The sequence below is a fragment of the Convolutriloba macropyga genome, chromosome 7 (assembly GCF_964194025.1).
Source record: "Convolutriloba macropyga chromosome 7, txConMacr16.3, whole genome shotgun sequence".
NCBI lineage: Eukaryota > Metazoa > Xenacoelomorpha > Acoela > Convolutidae > Convolutriloba > Convolutriloba macropyga.
This window is the reverse complement of record NC_134474.1, coordinates 45692142-45713133: the sequence shown is the minus strand read 5'-3', so window position 1 is coordinate 45713133 and position 20992 is coordinate 45692142. Positions and strand designations below refer to the sequence as shown.

The 20992-nt window shown below is 35.8% G+C and overlaps 2 protein-coding genes across 2 annotated transcripts in view; both read left to right on the top strand.

The window, feature by feature from the left end:
- The window catches only part of LOC142342913 (uncharacterized), a 486697-nt gene that overhangs the window by 170363 nt on the left and 295342 nt on the right, over nt 1–20992 (top strand). The gene's annotated exons all lie outside the window — the stretch shown is intronic.
- LOC142342315 (uncharacterized) lies at nt 1119–18616 on the top strand. The gene is made up of 4 exons (XM_075393608.1): nt 1119–1375; nt 15410–15476; nt 17869–18175; nt 18509–18616. The coding sequence occupies exons 1-4, from the start codon at nt 1223–1225 to the stop codon at nt 18543–18545; spliced, it is 564 nt and encodes a 187-aa protein (XP_075249723.1). The 5' UTR covers nt 1119–1222; the 3' UTR covers nt 18546–18616.

The following is a 20992-nucleotide window of genomic DNA, read 5'->3' as shown; positions in this document are numbered from 1 at the left end:
TCACGTCAAATAAGGCATCAAGTTGCGCATGGGTAGAAAACTTTAATGTAGCGCACGCTCTTCATTGGCCAAAAGGTGGCTATACGCACATAAGACACAATGAGGTCCGTGGCTCTTTTGCCAACCTGCTCAATGATGTCTGCGATGATTTCGAAGTAGAGCCCTTTCTTCAGTCTTTGCGAGGGGAAATCTTCGCAAATAGAACTACCACTATTGATGACGATGCTCGACTAAATATCAAAGCTAATGGTTTCTTCGATTCACGCTTCAGCCGAACGTTCTTTGATGTGAAAGTGTTTAATCCGTATGCGAAGAGCTGCCCAAGAAGCATACCGGATTCCTACAAATATCACGAGTACATCAAGAAGCTGAAATACGAACAAAGTATAATCGATGCCGAGAAAGCCACCTTCTGTCCGTTAATCTTCTCGTGTACCCCCCCCATGAAATTATAGCCCCCCATTATGGTATAATTACCATGATGGGGGGGGGCTATATGTTATCTGACCACTAAGCTGGCGGGGCTATAATAGGAAAGACCCAAAATCTCAAATTAAATGCGATCTGTGACAGGAAAACTTAATCGGGGAACTTTTCCTCTAGTTCTAGGTTTCGGATGGTGGAGAATGTTGTTCCAAAGTCAATCTACTAAACCAATCACAATCCGTTTCTAATTACATAATTTTCACCCAATAGAAAAGTGTATTATTCATGTCAAATCTGGATTAGGAGTTTGTATGTGACAGTTCCAATCATTGAGCAATTAATTGTGTCGTTCCAATCAATTATTGCAATAAAATCTGAGTCACAAATCAGTTATTGTAATCAATTGATTGCCAATTATTGCAATTCCAATTAATTTTTCAAAATCCCTGGTGGCGGGCGCTTGGGGGGATAGATGCTAGATGCCTATTTCAATTAGATAGGATATGGCGTTTTGAATCCAAGCTATGCTGCGCTCCTTAACCCGCTTTACTTTTTCGGCCACCAATTTTTGTGTTTTTTTTGCAATATAATCTACCCCCATCTTAGTTGTCACGAAGAAAAAGGCTTTAATTTATTTAAATTTACAATTATATACACGCCATGGCTTAAAATAGGATATTTTGCCCAATAACAGTCCTCCCTTTTATGCATACGTTTCATTCTGTTTCAGTTTTAAAGTGTTATGTAGCTTATCGTTTGGTGTTCGTATTGTTTGAATGCAGTTCAATGTAGCAATATGGAAATGAAACACAGCGATATAAATGATGTCATGTCCGATCATATGGGCATGGATAATGAGATGGCTGACACGCGTGACATGGAACAGCCCGTTGGTCACGGAGGCCATCCATTTGCAGTGACGCGGCATCACTCCTCAATGCAAATGCAGGTATTATTTCATCCAGATTTTCATCAGACATCTAATTTCTCAAGTTGGCTCACCAACGTTTGTTCAGAATTTCCACGGATGATAAAATGATACCTTGGTTTACTATTTTTTAATGGTTGCCCTTAAGAAGTATATCTTTAGTCAAATAGCTACCCGCAACCCTGCTCCTATTCTGTGATGTGGCATTATGAGTTTTTCTAGCATAGTTCTCAATATTACTACGAAGTTTAGAAATTTCTTTGGTCATATCCGTCTTCTTTATCCGATTTTTGGCACTGCCGATTTTTCGTTTACCGTTTTCTTTGTCTGGCCACGTTTCAAGCGACTTTTCCACGCTTTATTTGTGTGTTTAATTGATCTTATTTATGTTTATTGCAGGTTAATTTAATTAGCAGCAGTTTACTACTGAAGTCTAGTAAAAGTGTGCAGAAATAGATTTTAAAATTTTAATTCTTGTTTTTAGCTCTAAAAAAGGCATTTGAAACCACTTAGGTTATCCCCTTGCTAACGCAGTTTTCAATTCATCTTCCTCTCGCTGGTCGTTTGGGAGTTGCTTTATACGAATCGAAGAGTAGCATCTGTTTTCGTGAAGTTTTTATTACTGGAGGTACTATGTGTTGAGGCGGCGTTCTGACCTAAAAGCGAAAATGAGTAAAACTGCCGTTTGAACTGATTTTTTTCTGATCAAGGGAAGTTTTTAGTCTTGTGCTGCGTTGGACGAAAGACTGTTTGACTGAACGAGTTTCTGCGACAGTATGGTGCATGCAGCTAACCGGTTTGAGCCATTTTTGGGTCTATTTGACTTTTTTCTGATAGTTGCGTTTTTTTGGTACTAATGTTTTTGATCGTAGCTGCAACATGTACCATCTAGCTCTGCAGTTTATATTAGAGTTTCTTTGGGGGCCCAATCATTTGTTTCAAGAGCAGAATCGTATGATCTTTCTCCATTTTAAGTAAACTTTGGCTCTTTTTAATAAACTTTTGGAAATTCCTTGAATAACTGATTAATTGCGACTTTGAAACTCTTTGGGCAAAAGATTTCAACGTTTTGAATGTTCGTTGTTTTTTGGCGTTTTATTTTGACTTTTATTTTGAAGATGGCTCAATTAATTTTTTGATCCGTCAAGGCCAAGTAGTGAAAATCACCTGAATTTTTACTTTCATTTTTACTTTTATTTTTTATCTCGTTTTCCTGATAACTTTAAGATTTGCAAGAGGATAAACTTATTCCATCGAAGCTTTCTCTCAGTGAAACTTTTTAGATGCTGTTTTACCTGAATCCAGAAAACTAAATTCTCTGCTATGAGTTTTTCCAGTTTGAGACAACTTTTCGGGTTTACCTCTTTTTCGAAATTCTATCTTCTACAATTATTGTTTGCCATATGCTATCCTAATGCGTCTTTGCACTTGCTGTGTGAATTTAAGTGTCATAATGACTAGGTAATAGTCATTTTAAATATATGTATGTTCCTTTTATCTAAATGTTGGAGTTGTTCTGTTTTTCTGTTTAAAGTTGTAATCGAAAGTTTTAGTTGATTGTGGGAAGTTGGGTCGCTTCGATTCGCTTAGGTACATTTTTAAAAGGGAGTACTATTTTTCGAAACAGCGTTTTGATTTGAACAGAAAAATATGAGAAATTGCTCAATGAATGATTTTTCTTTTGGAGCGAGAGAATGGGTTCAGGTCCCTTGTTAAAGCAAAGAATTTTAAACTTCGAAAGTATTTTTTGTTCCTAGAATGGTACATTTAATTAACCGTTTTTAGTCAACAATTATTTTGAATAATTTTCAGCCAGTGGTTTGGTTTTCTTGATATTTGTTGTGATCTGTAATGTACAGATTTCAACTGAGGCTACATACTTGCTGAAAGCCCGCCCAATGACAAATTTCAAGCATAAAATTGGCGCTTAGTTTTAATTGATTTTTAAGTTAATTTTAAAGAAAATTAGTAGCCTTTTAACGGATTTTTGTGTCAATAATTTAGATTGAAGTGCCTTTGGTTGGGTAGCGCGAGTTTAGCTAGAAATGTTTTTTTTTGCTTTGATCAGTTTTCAAAACTTCGCTAATGTGAGAAGCTAAAAACAACCAACTTTCCATGTTATATCTATTAATATTGGCTTCCATCAGCTTCTAATCCGCTATTTTTAGGCACTGTCTTTTTTTTAATCCGAAGAATTTGGATTTCATTTGTGCCCCGTTTTTTGTAAGACTTTTTAGACGTTTTTGCATGACTTCGACCTTTCGAAATAGAATAAACAGGTAACGCTAAGTGGTCGTTAAGTTTCATTTGAGGCCCTAAGCTGGTTTTAGTTTGTGGGATGGATTTTAAATTAACGTTTTTCAAACTTCTTATAGGTCTATTGCAAGCCATAATTTTTGGTGACTTTTTAGAAATTTTTCAATTTGTAATAGCCGCGAAGTGGTAGCCGAGACTATTATTGGACTCCTCTTGGTTTCACAATTACTTCAAACGTGCTATTTGTTCATTGGCTGATTTAATTTAAACTGAATTGCGTGCGCGAGGTCATTATTAGTGGAGCGAGCTGTTTGTTTATTTGCGTGATCAAGTTTCTTACACTTGACTTACCCCTCTCAAAAATGACTTCCTCACTCTGAAATTGATTTTCTTTCCTGTAGTTCAGAGATAAGGTCAACTTTCTGTATATCACTCTAATTGAAGGTTATCTAAGAGCAGCTAGTAGAAACAGCAATAAATTATACAGGTTCTTAATCAAAATTTAACATCTCGGCCCTTAAAAAAAGAATAAATCTCTTTTTTGGTGTTTGTTTTAACTTTTTTAAGACTGCAGATCTACAAAGCTATTGTGGCTGATCTCTGGCAATCTGCCAACTATGTTTGATTTTTGTCCTTTATTTCATTTTTAATCGCCGCCCTCATCTTCTCAGCCGGCTATTATAGCACTCCTATTTTTTTTACTTCGTCGAACTTTTTTGAAATCTTTTTGACTTCTCTAGGCTAGTTTCTCTTCTCTCATTCTGCTAAAAGTGGATTTAAACATCAGTTGCTCAGCAAAGCAGTTCAAAATGAACAGAGTCAGAATAAAAACTTGAAGTCAGAAATAGAAACGGGATAAACCCATAAAGCCCAATTTTAGATGATCGCTATTTGAACGTCATTCCTATAAGTCTTAGTTACCATCTCTTATGCTTTATTGGTATTGATAGTAGCCCCTGTAGCCTCTCTCTAAGAAACAGAAGTATGTTCAACTACGAAATGCCATCAAAATAAATCGGACTTAAAAAATGTTTTTGTACAAAAATCTTTTTTTCGATATCTTCTATTCTTTCAATCCCAATCATGCTTATTGGAATCAACGGCTGCTATTTTCCGGCAATCTGCCGGGTATGTTTTTATCTTTAAGGGCCATTGAAATTTTTTAGGGCTTGAAACCGGGTTACTAGACACAGATTTTAAAAAAAATGAATTGTTGATTTTCATTTTTTCAATTTTTTGGATTTTCAGGGGCCAATAAACCTTCTTCAAAGCTTGCGCGCGGGTTAATGGCTATGTTTTAATGGATAAAATTTGACTTTCTGGTTTTTAGCTTCAGTTTAGCGCTGAAATTTTTTGAGAATGCTTGGATGGTATTGTTGAATTGGTCTGCTGGTCAGATACATTAATTTATAGTTTTTTGTCAATTCCATGGATTGTGTTTCAGGACTTTTCCTGCTGTTTTTGTTTCATTTTACCTTTTGATCACGTTTTTCATTTTGCATAACTCATGTCTTTCACGTTTGACTTCTGACTTAGCAGCTCACTCATTGTTTAAAGTGGATGTAATTTAAATTCTTTCTCTCGCAATGTAGTACTTACAGTCACAAGCGAAATCAAAAGAATTGAGATAAACCGATAAAGACCGGTAATTAAATCATAGTGCATTAGGTTATCAAAGTTTATTAGAGTGACTGCTAGCTGGCATTAGTATTAAGCTCAAAGCCTTCACCGTTGATGTTGACATAATTAATTGCTCTTGAACGAAGTTCATAGCAATTATTGTAAACGTGTGTCTTTTTTATGCAAATTTTTTGCTGGACAATTTTGCGTTTTTCTTCTAGAACATTCATTGACTTCTCAAGTGACTTTTCACGCTTTTGTTCTTCATTTTTGAGTGATCTCTATTGCTCCGACGTAAAGCTGGTTGCTAATATAAAATCAGTTGCGGCATAGCAGAGGTAAGTGATTCGTAGTGCAGTGGTCGGTGCGGGTGTTGGGGATCGGGAGGTTAGTGGTACGAATCCCGGCAGGGAAAGATTTTTTGCACCCACAAAGAAAAATCTATCTAGGCTATAGCCCAGGAATGAAATTGCCTCGCCTGTCGTTCAAGAGCAATTCTTCCAACATTTGTCGGTTTGTTTATAATTTTAGAATTTAGTTGAAAATGCACGCGCAAATAATTGACTTTTTCTGTTTTAATAGCCTGAAGGGCGTTGACGGAGTCAACGGCGGCTAGTTTATGGCAATTTGCTGGCTGTGATCGTAAATTTTAAACAGTTTGGTCCACCTTTGATTTAGGCCAGAATTTTTTGTAGTTAATTTATATATCTCATTTTAAGGCTAAGGTTATGCTTGTCTTAGGTCTGTTTCGTCCAGAAAAAATCTGCCAATGGTTTCTTTGTCCTTTATTTGGCTTAGTTTTAATGTGAATGGAGTGAGTACTCAGTTTAATTAGCCATGCTTCTTGTCCTGTATTTTGGTGAGTTTGTTTAGGGAATCGATGTTGCCTCGAGTTTGCGAGCAATTTGCCCGACGTTATTCGGTGGTATTTGCACTCAATCCTCATTTTTTGTCCAATTTCTTAGTTTATTATGTTCTTTCCCTTTGACCAAGAGATTTTATACATATTGTCATCTTGTTCCCGCTGGATATTAATTTCCGAGAGCCAAACAAACAGGAATTAGGCGATGATTTTGGCGAGCAAACAACAATGTCGTAATTTCAATGCTTGGCTTGATTGACAGCCAGATAAACATCTATTTGATGCTTTTCGCGTGTAAATAAGAAGGAAACGGGATCTATAGTTCATAACTAGCTCTTATATAGTGGACAACACATGAGTCATGATCAGGGATAAATTCGTTGTTGTCAACCTTGACAGTTTCATTACATCCCCTTTGGAAAAAATTTTGTATAGTTAATAATTTTAACTTCAAGCAAAAAGGGCTATCCGGGCGCTATGAATAGTAAGTTGACAGTTGAGGTAGGGGCAAAGGCTTTTACGTCTTCCGTTTGATAACCACTATAAAGGCATGCTAAAGCATGTTTTCAGAAAACCATTTATTCAATCTTAGCATAGAGTTTTTAAAGCATCACTGATCCTCCAAAATGGATCCTCCGGCACTCTGTTTGTTTGCTATCAACAAAAGTCTTTTGAAGCGGGACCACTTTTGACAGAATGAGCGCAACGCTAGTTTCAGTTGATTCATGTCGAGATCTGATCTAATAATCAGTCGTTTCATCTGGAAAGGTCTCTGGCCAAAGTGCGATAGTTGAAACTGATTAGAAAAATTAAATGTTATTTGATAAGGTATTTGGGGTTTTTCTGACGGGTCATCATTAGATGCGACACAGTGTGAGCAAGAAGACGGAGAGCATCGGTAGTAGCGAGTCTTCCTAAATTTTGTTGCAGCGTAACGCAAATTTTTGAGCTATTAGGCATAGGCGATCAAGTACTCTGTTTGTTTGCTATCAACAAAAGTCTTTTGAAGCGGGACCACTTTTGACAGAATGAGCGCAACGCTAGTTTCAGTTGATTCATGTCGAGATCTGATCTAATAATCAGTCGTTTCATCTGGAAAGGTCTCTGGCCAAAGTGCGATAGTTGAAACTGATTAGAAAAATTAAATGTTATTTGATAAGGTATTTGGGGTTTTTCTGACGGGGCATCATTAGATGCGACACAGTGTGAGCAAGAAGACGGAGAGCATCGGTAGTAGCGAGTCTTCCTAAATTTTGTTGCAGCGTAACGCAAATTTTTGAGCTATTAGGCATAGGCGATCAAGTATAATTGTTAGAAATCAATTTTCAGTCTTAAAAGTGGTGAGGATTTAAAACCGCATTGATTTGGAATATTGAATTGTCGTCAAAAGCACGAGTTCAATTCTTGAAAAAAAGATTGGTTAGAAGCTTGAGTACAATTTTTGTTTGTCCTTTCCTTATATCCAGATTTTGATATTCTGGACAAATCTGAGACCATCTGGAGATGTCTCATAGTATGTACAAAGCCTTTTCAGTCTAACCAAGGTCAGTTTTGTTGTTTCAGTTTTGTTGGAAAAGGTTTTATTGTCTGTGCTTTTGCCGTAATCAATTTTTACGTCATAGGTAAATTGTAATTAGTATGAAAAAGGTTGCGCGTAAATCAAGGGCGAATAGCTCTCTAATCAAGGCTAAATGTAAAACTTCATCACATGCATAAATTGAGATAAAGAGCATTAGTATTAACGTATCGACTGCTCCTATTTATTTGATCCAATGATGCAACTAACTGAAGGAATCTTTCGTCCTCTACGAAAGCCACGCCGCTCATAAAAAAGTGCGGCGCACAAGTAATTAAAATTTATTTCACAAATATTAAATGGGTCCTGTGTTACAAACGGGACCCAGAAAATGATAGCGGTAGTACTGGGGCAAGGACGAGTGATGTCTTTTGACCTGTTCCTTAATTGAAATACATCATCAGAGAACATTAATGGCGTAGCTTGAAACTTGACTCTTTCATTTGACTAATCAATGAGGTCCTTTCTGCCACGAATGAGGTCCTAACTCCAGACGTCAAGAAGAACGATCATGTGAATTCTTTGCAAGACCCATTGGTTCTCTCTTGCATGAAGAATTGCTATTTCCTATTTTTGCAAAATTAGAAAATGTTTCGGGCAGGCATTTTTAGTGTGAACCCATTGTTGCTAAAAAAAAATGTTTGAACGGGATCAAATAATCGATGTCGGTTGTATTTGTGTCCGAACAAAGTTTGAAGCTATTATTTTTAATAGCCGCACAGCGATAGCTGGGGCTATTATTGGCCTTCTCTTGGTTTTTTTACAATTCAAAGAATTTGAATTGTATTGGGGCGCTGTCTTTTTTTTTAAGATCTGTTCACACATTTTCATGATTTTTGAAGTCAAATTGGAGTAGTGATTTTGGTCACGCCGAAACAGGAAGTGGAGCGAAAAAGCGAGTGGTTTTGCGGCGTGAATTGTTTTCGCTCCAAATTTAAAGTAGAGTGAGAAAACGGTGTTTGAACAAAAATTGGCTTTCTCGCTAGTGGTTTTTTGTTCACATGCGGCAATTTGACTTTGATTTTTTACTGTTTTTTCGTTTTTTTGGATAGGATTTTTTTCTAAATGGTTTTACCAATCCATTCATAGTCCGTTCTAGGTCTAGTTTTCTGTTTAGTCAATGAAAATTCTTTGAATTGTACGTCAGGACTTGTCCTGCTATGTTTTTTTATTTCGTCGTCATGATTTTTGTTACGACCATATGACGTCACAGCCACTTTTTGTTCATTCGTTCATGCAATTTCAACTGAATTGCATGTGTGACGTCATTTTTCGCTCTTAGTGGAGCGAGTTTTTTGTTCATTCGCGTGATTAAATTTTTGTTCACACGTGACTTACCTCACTCTCAAAAATGACTTCCTCACTTTGAAATTGACTTTTATTTACTTTAGTTCAAAGAGATAAGGTCAAATGGGTGTGTGTCACTCTAAATGAAGGTTATTTGAGATAAGCTAATAGAGGCAGCAATAACTTATACAGATTTTTAATCAAAATATAACAGATCAGCCTTCAATGAAAAGGCAAATTTTTTTGGTCTGTCTTTTTTACTGTTTTTTTAGACGACCGATCTACGAATCTATTGCGGCTATTTTCTGGCAATCTGCCAGCTATGTTAGTCGTATGTTTCTCCATGCAAATTTTCTCATGACCGTTTTGATGTTTCGACTGACTTCTACGTCCGCAATTTTGCGACTTTTGCCTGATCTCATTTTTCACACATTCACAACTTAGGAGGCAACTTAAGTCATTTTTGAGCATATCACAATTGAGTCAAATGAAAAATCTTTTTTTTGTAATAAATGCCCTCAACTTCTCAGCCGCTTAATATCGCGCTCCTTTTTTTACAACTGGTGGCGATCTTTTTTTAAGACTTCTATTTTTAGAGGATGTGTTTAGAGGAAGTCAAATGCCGCTGTCAAAAACCTGTTTAAGTCATTCTTCTGAACAAAAGTTCAAAGCAGAGGGAAAGTTAAGAGTAGATTTTGCTCATTCATTTTTCTTAGAGAGGGAGAAAAGGGGAGAGTGGGCGACAAATTTTTGGTAAGCAAGCAGATTTTTGCTGTTCACGTGCGGCTTTTCCAAAATTAATTTTTTGCTTCAATTTTTTGGGCCTAACTTTGTTTCCTCACAGAATTGAAGGTATATGTAAAATAGGTATTTGTATGCTTGGGATCATCTTTGACCATTAAAATCAACTATCAGATTTTAAGATGAGATTTGGAGGTTTTTATTGTCATTTTGCAGAAGATTTATATCGGTTTTTCCTAGTTTGTTAAGTATTTTAATATCTATGATTTTTTTGGCTGCAGTTAGTTTTTTGTAGTGTAAGGTTTTTTGTTTGACGGGGATCAGTTTTATGTTGTTTTTGTTTCAGAATTTTGATCAAATTAAGTCTAATTGTCACTGTTTGTCCTTTTTGATCCCATTATCTCCCTAATTTTTCTGGGTTTTTATTCTTTCTGAAAAATTTTTATTTGTTGCGATGCTAAAGAAAGACCTTGCTCAATTGATAAGCAAGTATCTTCTGAATTAATTTTTTTCTGTTATTCAATTTTTATGGTCATTGTTCTTTTGTAACTGTTATCTTTGTTGATCTGTTGGGATGTCCGCGTGGCCAATGATTTAGCAAAGAACTTGGGTCATGCTCTTCGAGAACAATTCTTGGATCTCAAAACTTGAAGAGAAACTTCAAGAAAAAATGAAATCGGATTTTGATTTTTCCCCCTCTTTGATTAGTTCGTTTTTTTTTGGTTATCTGAGGTTAGTTCAATTTGTTTTCTATTGTTAGTAAGTCGATGGTTGACCTTGACCAGTTTTTACAGCTCATTTCAGAGTAATCGAATTGGATTCACAGTTTGTGCAGATGTATCCAAAAAATGATTTCAGAATTTTATTTTCTGTTTATTTTTTCTCTTTTTTGATTGAATGCTTTAATGATACAATTATACAAGTAGGCTGTGGTCATAGTCAGATTTTAATTCGAATCGGTTCTGGAGGCTTCGATCTGTTCTTTTTCTACTTTTTTTTAAATTGTTTTTCTTTTGATTTAGGTAAGGTCTGTAAAGTTTGGTTGCAGAGCAGCTCTTAAAGCATTACGCCTTGCCAGTCATCAACCCCCACTCCAATTCGCCCGACGTTAGTCGGTTAAGTTTAACAACGGTTTTTGGGGCTAAATGTGTCTTTTTGTATACACGCTCATGATAATATTGCACAAAGAGCACATTTTTGTTCCGTTGAGCTCAAAACTGCATATTCCTATCTTGGTAGCTCTATTACAATAATTTAGATATTTAAGTTTTCTAAATTACGTCTGAAATTCGGAAAATGAAAAAAAAAGATATCCTATGCCTCGTCGTTGTTTTCAATTATTTCAGTTTTTGTGCCCAATCAAAATTTTGGTCGCGCACTATATTTTTAACTCAGGGCCCTTAAACTTATCATAAAGAAATAAGTTTGAAACATTAGAGATCGAGGAGAAAACAGAAAATTTTTTAATTGGTAGTAGTATAATCAAACACCTGGCAAGAGATCGGACATTTCCTCAGGACTGCAGTATACATGCTTACCCAGGCTCGACAACAAAGGAGAAATTGCAATTATTACAGGGTTACGATCAAAAAAAGATGAAAACAGTTATTTTACAGGATGGGACCAATGCTATTCTAAAACAAAAAAGTGATCATTTAGAAACATTATTCTCAGATTACAAAGATCTTGTCTCTGCAATACAGGAAAAGTTCAGCCCAGAATCATTGGTATTGATGGAAGTGCCTCCTTTAAAAAAATTGCCGAAAAACGAACAGACAAACAACAAAATTTATGAATTCAATGAAAAACTGCGAGAGTATATTACACAAGAAAACACTGAAAAAATCAAAATACTTCCTGTGTGCAACATGTTGAGTCAAATGGCAAATTACAACGCTCTCTTTTATGATGACATACATTTTAATTTTCAGCAGGGAATTCCGTTTATTAAAAACGCAGTTTTAAGTCATTTTCTTTTAACTTCTTGTAATCTTGTTCGATTACAACCTTTGCAATATTCTCAAAGTGCATACGTGAGTAGGGCTAACACTTACAAACCATGGAGACAAACATATCGTTATACAAATGGATTTTAGCTGCAGTTTCTGTTGTTTTTAAGCTATTTTGCAACGTGTAATGATTTATAATCAGATATAACCAAAAATGGCAGGTATTCGACTCATAGTTATACTATGTGTACTACTCACATCTTCCGATAGTATTTCAGAATGTTTTTACAGTCTTCCTTATGCATCTCGAATACCTTCATTCAAAGGAATCTGTAACAGCAAACAATGTGCTTCACCATCCAAATTCAACTTTTCCTTTTTCTTGGTTGTTATATGGTATCTTCTACTAAAAAGTGGTGATATCGAAATAAACCCTGGACCAGTTCTGCCATATGCACTTATGATGAAAAAGTTAAAATTATTTGATTCCAGAATAAAAATTCTACATCAAAACGCCAGAAGTTTAGCAGGACAACATCTGCTGTTGAAAGAACTCATTCAAGACATTGGTTACAACTGCATATATGCGTTTAGTGAAACATGGTTGTCACAAAACCATCCGGAAGAATTTTGGCATATAGATAAGCAAAACTTTGACTGTTTTCGAAAAGATCGCATCCAAACAACAAAAACAAAAGGTGGTGGTATTATCATGTACATTCCAAAATTATTAAAACCTCGTCTCCGCGATGATCTCAACTGCTTTCCGGATACAATTTTTGAAAGTTTATGGGTTGAGTTGAGCATACAAAAAAAGAAATGCGTTTTGAATTTATCATACTGTCCGGAAAAAAAACTTGTTAAGATGTTTTTGGAAAAATTGGTCCTGGGAATTGATCTTGCTATGGCTGAAGGAAAATCTGTCATACTTGCTGGAGACTACAATTTAAACTATTTTGCAAAGCGCGACAGAAGTCTGCTGCAATCTGTAATTTCTCCATATGACCTTAAACCAACGAATAATGACACAGCTACAAGAATGATTAACTCTTCTTCAACACTTATCGATTATATCATAACAGACGATTTCGAAACTGGCATAGTAGCGGATACGATTTTGAAAACTGATCATTTTGCAACAATCACAGTTCTTAAATCTGTGATGCTAAAATCAAAAACTACAAAGAAAAAGTTTTTTGACAAAAAAAAATATTCAGCCATAGCATTCCAAAATTTTATTAAAAATTCAGACTGGAGACACTTTTACGGTGCAGTGACAGGAGATATGATGTTATTAGAATTTCAAAGAATTATTGAAAGAGCATTAGCACTACATGCTCCAATTAAAACCTGTTATATTAGAACAGATAAACCAAAATTCTTGCTTCAAGAAAAATGGTTATGTGAGGAAACAAAAAGACAGTTTTCAAGAATTAGCGATGATGAAACTAAAAATGATTTAATCTGTCAAAACGAAAAACAACTTCTTTCAAGTTTTATGGTGTTAAACAGTGAAAAAGCCAGATGGAAATTCATTCAAGATCTTCGTAATAAAGAAAAGACTCAAGCAAGAATTCAATCTTTATTAAACAGTTTTGGTGATAAGATAACAAAGCCCATGGAAATCGCAAATCTTCTAAATTACAGATTTTCGACTCTAGGAGAGTTTATTGGCTTGCAACAAACAAACAACATTCCTCCTAAAACTGCTCCGAGAAAGTGTTTCAATTTCCGATATATAACAACCAAGGAAACAAATGTGCTCATAGATTCTTTGAATACAAGTAAACCAGTCGGTCCTTCAAAAATACCAGCTTGGGCAATAAAAGATGCTAAAGCAGCGCTAGCGGAACCACTATGTTATCTCATTAATCAATTCATTACAGAAGGAAAATTTCCAGAAGATCTTAAAAAAGCTTGTGTAACTCCACTCTTCAAAAAAGGGAATCCCGAAGACCCACTCAATTATAGACCTATTTCTGTCACTTCTGCTTTGTCAAAAATTTTTGAAAAGGCGTTCAGTTCACAAATCACAAGCTTCCTCGAAAGGGAGCAATTATTGTCGGCTAGTCAATTTGGTTATAGAAAACAAATTTCAACAATTGATGCTATCCTGAAATCGACAGAACAAATAAGATTAGAACTCAACAAGAAAAAAAATGTTACAGGGGCGTTTTTAGATCTTTCAAAGGCTTTTGATTCTATAAACCACAAAATACTGTTACGGAGACTAGAAAATATAGGTTTCGACGAACATGCTACCAATTTAGTAGAGAATTATTTGAGTAAAAGAACGCAAAGAGTTGTTCTGAATGGAATTGAATCGGACTGGATAAATTTGAAGAGAGGAGTTCCACAAGGTACTATTTTAGGACCTCTATTATTTAACATTTACGTCAACGATTTAGCAAAGATTGTTGAAGAGGATTGCACGGTTGTACAGTACGCAGACGACACTTTTCTTTTTACATCCGACACTGATGAAATATCGGCAAAAACAAAACTTGAACATAACATCTCAAAAATTATTGATTTTTTTGCAAAGTCCCAGTTAGTAGTGAACAAACAAAAAACAGAATATATTGTGTTCAGCACCAGGAAGAGGTTAACAAATACTGTTCTGAATGTTGACAATGAAAGAATTGCAGAATCAAATAGGTTGAAGTATCTTGGCGTAATTATAGACAGCAAACTAAAATTTGATGGAGAAGTGAAAAAGATTCTTCAGAGAATGGCTTGTGGAATAAAAGTTTTGAATACACTAAGTAAAAGTTTACCACAGAAAACGAAAGTCTTATTACTTAATGCAATAGTAATAAGTCATCTACATTATTCCGCTCTAATTCTGATAGGGTTGCAAAAGTCATTACTCACAACTTTAGAAAAACAATTGAATTGGGGAATAAAATCCATTTTTAATAGGAGAAAATACGATCGGTCTACAGATCTCAAACTTCGCAACAAAATACTACCAGTTTCTTTTCTCTTGAAATATCGTTGCTCAAAATATTTTATTCGCTTACTCAGCAACGATCTTCCAGCGTATAAAATTGAACCTCTCTCTACCATGAGAATAAAACAACATGACAGGTCAAAAAAAGTAACTTTCGATATAAGAAAGAACAATAAGTTTTTAACTGATTCTTTTATTGCACAAGCCATTCCAATTTATAATAGTCTGCCTTCTAATATTAGACTGAAAACAACATCGAAAGCTTCCTTAAAAAAACAACTGAAAGAATATTTTTGGAAAGAATTTTTGAAGGACCCAAAAGTAACTGATATTAAAGATGATATTGAGAGCATTAGATTTTAATTTTAGTTTTTAATCTTCACGATGTACATATAAATTTGTGAGAACATTTTATGTTCGCATTTTAGGCCATTTTTTAATAATGTAAGGTCAAATTTTTAGTTAAGTAATTTAATGATTTTATAATTTTACATAATGTTATATTCTTAACTTTACATTGCCTCTTTTACCATTTGCTTTTTATACTTATGTGTACCAGAGGAAATTAACAATGTTCTTTTTTTTTTTTTTTTTTTAAAGAAATGCTTAAAGCGGCCCGTGATCATTCTGTTTTATTTGACTGATCAATAATTTATTCCCTGTAAAAAAAATTTTTTTAAAAGAGCTAATGAGGAAGGAAAATAAATAAGCTCAGCTATCTGCCTGGTAATTTATGATTTGACTAATCTAATGAATCTTAACTTAGACTACTATTGCCTTCAAAATGGTTAGACGGGTTATATTGTTTTAGATGTGGTTCTCAGCATCTGCTTCTACGACAATCCTGTTCAAAGAATGGAAGACCGATGAAATTTGGCGTGAGTGATTTATCTGTTTCTTGGTTTGTTGCCTAACTGGTGCTCTGCCTTTAATTGTAGGCAGCTTCATCGAATCTCTTAATCATGATTAGTTAAGACTTATTTTCCCGTCAAAACTGATAAGCACAAACTGCATTTCTCTATAAAGTGCATGTACCTCGAGGGTATTACTTATTCCATGGCGAAAAATTAACTGTTTCATACACTATGGTACCAAAAAGCCTTTCGAGCTCAAATAAATTCTCTAAGAACGAGTCATTACGCTTTTAATTTTTTAAAGTAAACATCTATTAAAGGGTTTGTATAGTTTTCATGCAAGTTTCTAACGACATCAGAGTCAATTTCGTTACAAATTTCCGATTCTTCAAATTCTAAATTTTCCCATCAAAACTTTTTGTTATTGCTGCTTTTGAATCGCCCAAACATTTTAGCTCGCATTCAGGCCTGGACTGTATGCTGGCCGTTCCAGTACCCCCTACTCCTTCTCTTGCGAAAATTAGCTCATAATCTTTGGTTCATTCACAGGTGCATTATCCTGTTCAAAAATAAGCGCTGTTCGAAAAGGTTTTTAATTGCTCTCAAACGAAGTTTGTAGCAATTATATTAGTCCCGTCGGTCTTTTTTAAGCGATTTTTCGCTTGACCGATTTTTCGTCTGACGCTTTTGACTTTTCGTCCTCAAAAACGGGATAAACAGGTAGCGCCCAGCGGGCATTAAGTGCTCTTAGAGCCTTTCAGCTCTGTTTCAGCTCAAACTGTATTGGAGACTTATACTTATGGTGTGAAGGGCGGTTCTTAGAGGTTGACACCCCCCCCCCCCTGTTGACCACCACCCCCACTATTGCATCCACCCCCACCGCGCTGCTGTCCCCCCATCCCAGTCTTGCCCCCCCCCCCCATCAGCCCCCGGTGTACCCCCCCCCCCCCCCCCGTGGCTAGCTACTGACGAAGCCAACCGCTCGGCGGTCGTTTGAGAGCAATTCGCGCGAGGTTAGTCGGTTATGTTTATACCTGCGAAGCTGAGTGTAGCTATACTGCGGTGTTCCTGGTTTTTACGACTCAAAGAGGAGTATTGGTATTACCCAGGTTTTTATGAATCGAAGAGGATAATTGCTATCACACAGGTTGTTTTGACTCGAAGAAGAGTATTGGTATTACACGGCTTTTGTAAGCTGAAGTAAGTTTGTGCATGACTTGAATTTTGACTTCTTTCTTTTCAAACCTTTACTTGTTTTTGAAAATTGACATCTGTTTTGAACTTGAACAGTAGCTTAATTTGAAATGAATAGTAATTAGTAACTGCTGGTAATGTTCGAGGTGAAAACTCATTAACGGGGATTGGATTTTAGGAGGAAACTTGATTAGCCGAAGCCACTTTTCACAGCCATTAGGCGAAAAATTTTAACTCCCATTTAGTGGAATATAGGCGAAAACCAATTTAAAAAATTACGGGTGGTACTTCAACGTCCACATGTTATAAAGTTCTCAAGTATACTTGAGAATTGTCTCTACATGAAAATGAGTTTCAAGAGGATTTGTATAATATTGAAATTTATTTCAAGCAAACTTAAACAGCAAACAACCGTTTTCTCAAGGGCGTTTTCAGTAACGATTCGATTTATGTTTTCCTCAATTTTTTATGCATCGACGTGAAATTGATAGATTTACAATTGATCTGAGTTCTATAAAAATCAGAAAAATACTTACGGAGAAAATCCAGACAGAAATATGCCGTTTTTCCGTAAAAATCAGTGACTGGAGTTCTACGTGAATTATGTAGATCTTTATCATGCTTCAATCGTTTGAAGTAAGTCTCTGAATAGTAAATTCAACAGCCTTATGATCAAGATGAAGATATTTCACGTGGAACTCCGCATACTGCTTTTTAGGTGAAAAAGGTGTAAACTTCTTCCTGGATTTTGCCAGTAAGTGCTTTTCGCTTTTTTATAGAAATTAGAGGAGTAAAAAATGACGATTTCAAGTCGATCCATATGAAATTTGAGGAAAACGAAAATTTGAATGTTACTCAGAATGCCCTGCTAAAACAGGCTCTTTATTATTTAATTTTGTGATTTGATCGATTACTTTAGTTAATGAGAGTATTTGGTTTTTTGATGGACTTTTTCACTGTTAACTTCGTGTGATCCAAATTGCTCTCTCATTCACAATTTTAAGCATCTGAAGTTGCCTGCAGTTTAATAGTACAGGTTAGTAGTTTATAATAAGCTTTAAAAGCATTATTTGGAGACCTGTAGTTACCTTATTTCTCGCCTCTAGGTGTCCCCTCCCGGCTGAAGGAGGCTGCATTAAAACTGAGACCCAAATTTCGACCAAGAGAAATTCGTGCGACTTAAATGATTTAGATATTTTTAGAAATAGTCCTATGTTTTTAGAAATAGTCCTATCGTGTGTGTTCTGGTTTATCGTCGCTTTTTTGTACGAAGTGCTGAAAGCAGTGAGACAAGAGATCATAATCCGAGATGTCAGTCATCGAAAATGTACTCTACCAGTGAGCAGTGCACAGCCTAACATAGAAGACAACAATGGCCTAATGAGCAATGGCAATAATCACTGTCCAGATCATATCAATGGAGTTTCTGCTGCTGTTATGACAAGTAATGGGCCAGTGGACGCGTGCCCCTGTATAGAAGCCAGCAGGAGTCGATTGTCGCCACCTGCTCAAGACTTAGTTGAAATTCAGTTAGTGATCCTGATGAAATTTTAAAAAGCGTTAGACTTTATATATCTATCAGTAATGACTTCATTCAAATTCTTATTCACTCAATATTACTCTATTAATATCTGCGAACAGTTGAAGTAATCGAGTTGAACCTGAGTCTCGTTTAAGCCGGGTCTCAGCATCTTTTCGACTTGATCATAGTTCAATCACTATACTTAAAAAAATCTGTACAAAAAGCATTGTGTATTGATAGGCGGTTCGGTTTTTCATTGTCATTCATCGAAATAACCACGTGACAGATAATAGGCTATAAAAAGTAAAGTGAATTGCTTAACACTAATTTTCTGTTTCAGAATGATACCTCCACATGGATTCATGGCTACTAGGTAAATATCATGTTAAAATAATGGCTATTGCGACTTTATTTGAACGGATGAAGCAATTGTTACTTAAACGCCTAAATTTAGATCTTTTATATCCACGAGTTTCATGAAAAGTGCATCGGCCATAATGCACGCAACGATGTTTTTACGACTCTAAGAGTATTGGTTTTTGTGAGGTTCTCTTTAAACCTGAATTACTATTCGTACAGACGTCGTTTTAATCTAAAAGCGAAATGAGTAAAGTTGACGTCTGAATTAATTTTTTCTGAGCGAGAGAAGTATTTTGTGCGTGCGATTCGTTGTGAATAACTTTTGAGACTTTGAAAATTGTTTTTAGAAAAATTGCGCATATAAATAACTGTGTATAGCCGGTTTTTTTTTCAAAAATTTAGCTCATTTTAATTTGCTTTGTTTGTTTTTAAATAGTTTTTAATAACCGCGTCAATAATTCCAAGCGGCTATTATTGCGCTCCTAATTTTTTTACTTCGTTTAACAGATTTTTGTTTCGTCTTACCCTGCGTCCCGCGTTTTTGTTTTTTTAGGTCAATTGCGTGACTTACCAAACTTAATAAAATGACTTCTGAACTGAATAGTGTGCATCTAATTAGTGCCAAACATATATTCCCTAATTCTTGATTATTAGAGTCTTGAGTTTTTGATTTCAAATATTAATTTTGAAAAGCCCTATTAGGATTCTCCATATAGAGCTTATATGTCTCATAAAAATGACATTCCGAATCTAACCCACAAAGTCTAGTGGTCTATTAAAGGACTGGTGGTCATAGCCGCAAGCATCTATCGCGGCTATTTTCCGGCCATATGCCGGCTATGTTTTGATCGGCGCTGCATCAATATATAACCAACTAGAATTGTTATTTCAACGTTTGATGGAGCCTAATAGTGCGTTTAAAGTGAACAGCCTTTCATATTTCTCTTAATTGCTCTCAAACGAAGTTTGTAGAAATTATCTTAGTCCTTTGGTATTTGATGCAATTTTTCGCTTGACCGGTTTCGTCTGACCCTTTCAACTTTTTGTACTCAAACCGAGATAAAAGGTAAAGCTCAGAGGGCATTAACTGGCCGAGTAGCTTTCTTAGAGCCTTACCCATTAGTAGTGTCTAATTATGCGATTAACCAAAACTGGTTTGAGGAGACAATTTCATGGTGAAAGGACGGTTCTTAATCTTACCCCTCTCTTATTCCCCCCACCTCATTCACCCCGCAAGTCACCCACCCAATCCCCCCTCAATCACCTTCCCCCACAACGTTCCCAGTCCACCCTCCTCCACCTGGCGATTTGGACCTTTCAACCGTAGCCCCTCCCCGCAACGATTGACCCCCCCCCCCCCCACACACACACTGTGCCCACCCCACCCTAATGCTAGCATCCCTAAGCCCAAAATGGCTACCACCGAAGCCAATTGCTTGCCGGTTCTTTGAGGGCAATTCGTTCGGCGTTAGGCAAATCTATTTAATTGCAAATTGAACGATGTTTTCAATTTACGCAAAGTTTTCAATTTACGCAATGATTCATATCTTTGAATTCTGTTTTCAACGCTCTAATTTGACAGGAGGATGATAATAAAATTTTACTGAATTTTCAAAGCCAAACAATGAACTTGCTTCTTTTCTTGGGTCATGCTCTTCGAGAACAATTCTTGGATCTCAAAACTTGAAGAGAAACTTCAAGAAAAAATGAAATCGGATTTTGATTTTTCCCCCTCTTTGATTAGTTCGTTTTTTTTTGGTTATCTGAGGTTAGTTCAATTTGTTTTCTATTGTTAGTAAGTCGATGGTTGACCTTGACCAGTTTTTACAGCTCATTTCAGAGTAATCGAATTGGATTCACAGTTTGTGCAGATGTATCCAAAAAATGATTTCAGAATTTTATTTTCTGTTTATTTTTTCTCTTTTTTGATTGAATGCTTTAATGATACAATTATACAAGTAGGCTGTGGTCATAGTCAGATTTTAATTCGAATCGGTTCTGGAGGCTTCGATCTGTTCTTTTTCTACTTTTTTTTAAATTGTTTTTCTTTTGATTTAGGTAAGGTCTGTAAAGTTTGGTTGCAGAGCAGCTCTTAAAGCATTACGCCTTGCCAGTCATCAACCCCCACTCCAATTCGCCCGACGTTAGTCGGTTAAGTTTAACAACGGTTTTTGGGGCTAAATGTGTCTTTTTGTATACACGCTCATGATAATATTGCACAAAGAGCACATTTTTGTTCCGTTGAGCTCAAAACTGCATATTCCTATCTTGGTAGCTCTATTACAATAATTTAGATATTTAAGTTTTCTAAATTACGTCTGAAATTCGGAAAATGAAAAAAAAAGATATCCTATGCCTCGTCGTTGTTTTCAATTATTTCAGTTTTTGTGCCCAATCAAAATTTTGGTCGCGCACTATATTTTTAACTCAGGGCCCTTAAACTTATCATAAAGAAATAAGTTTG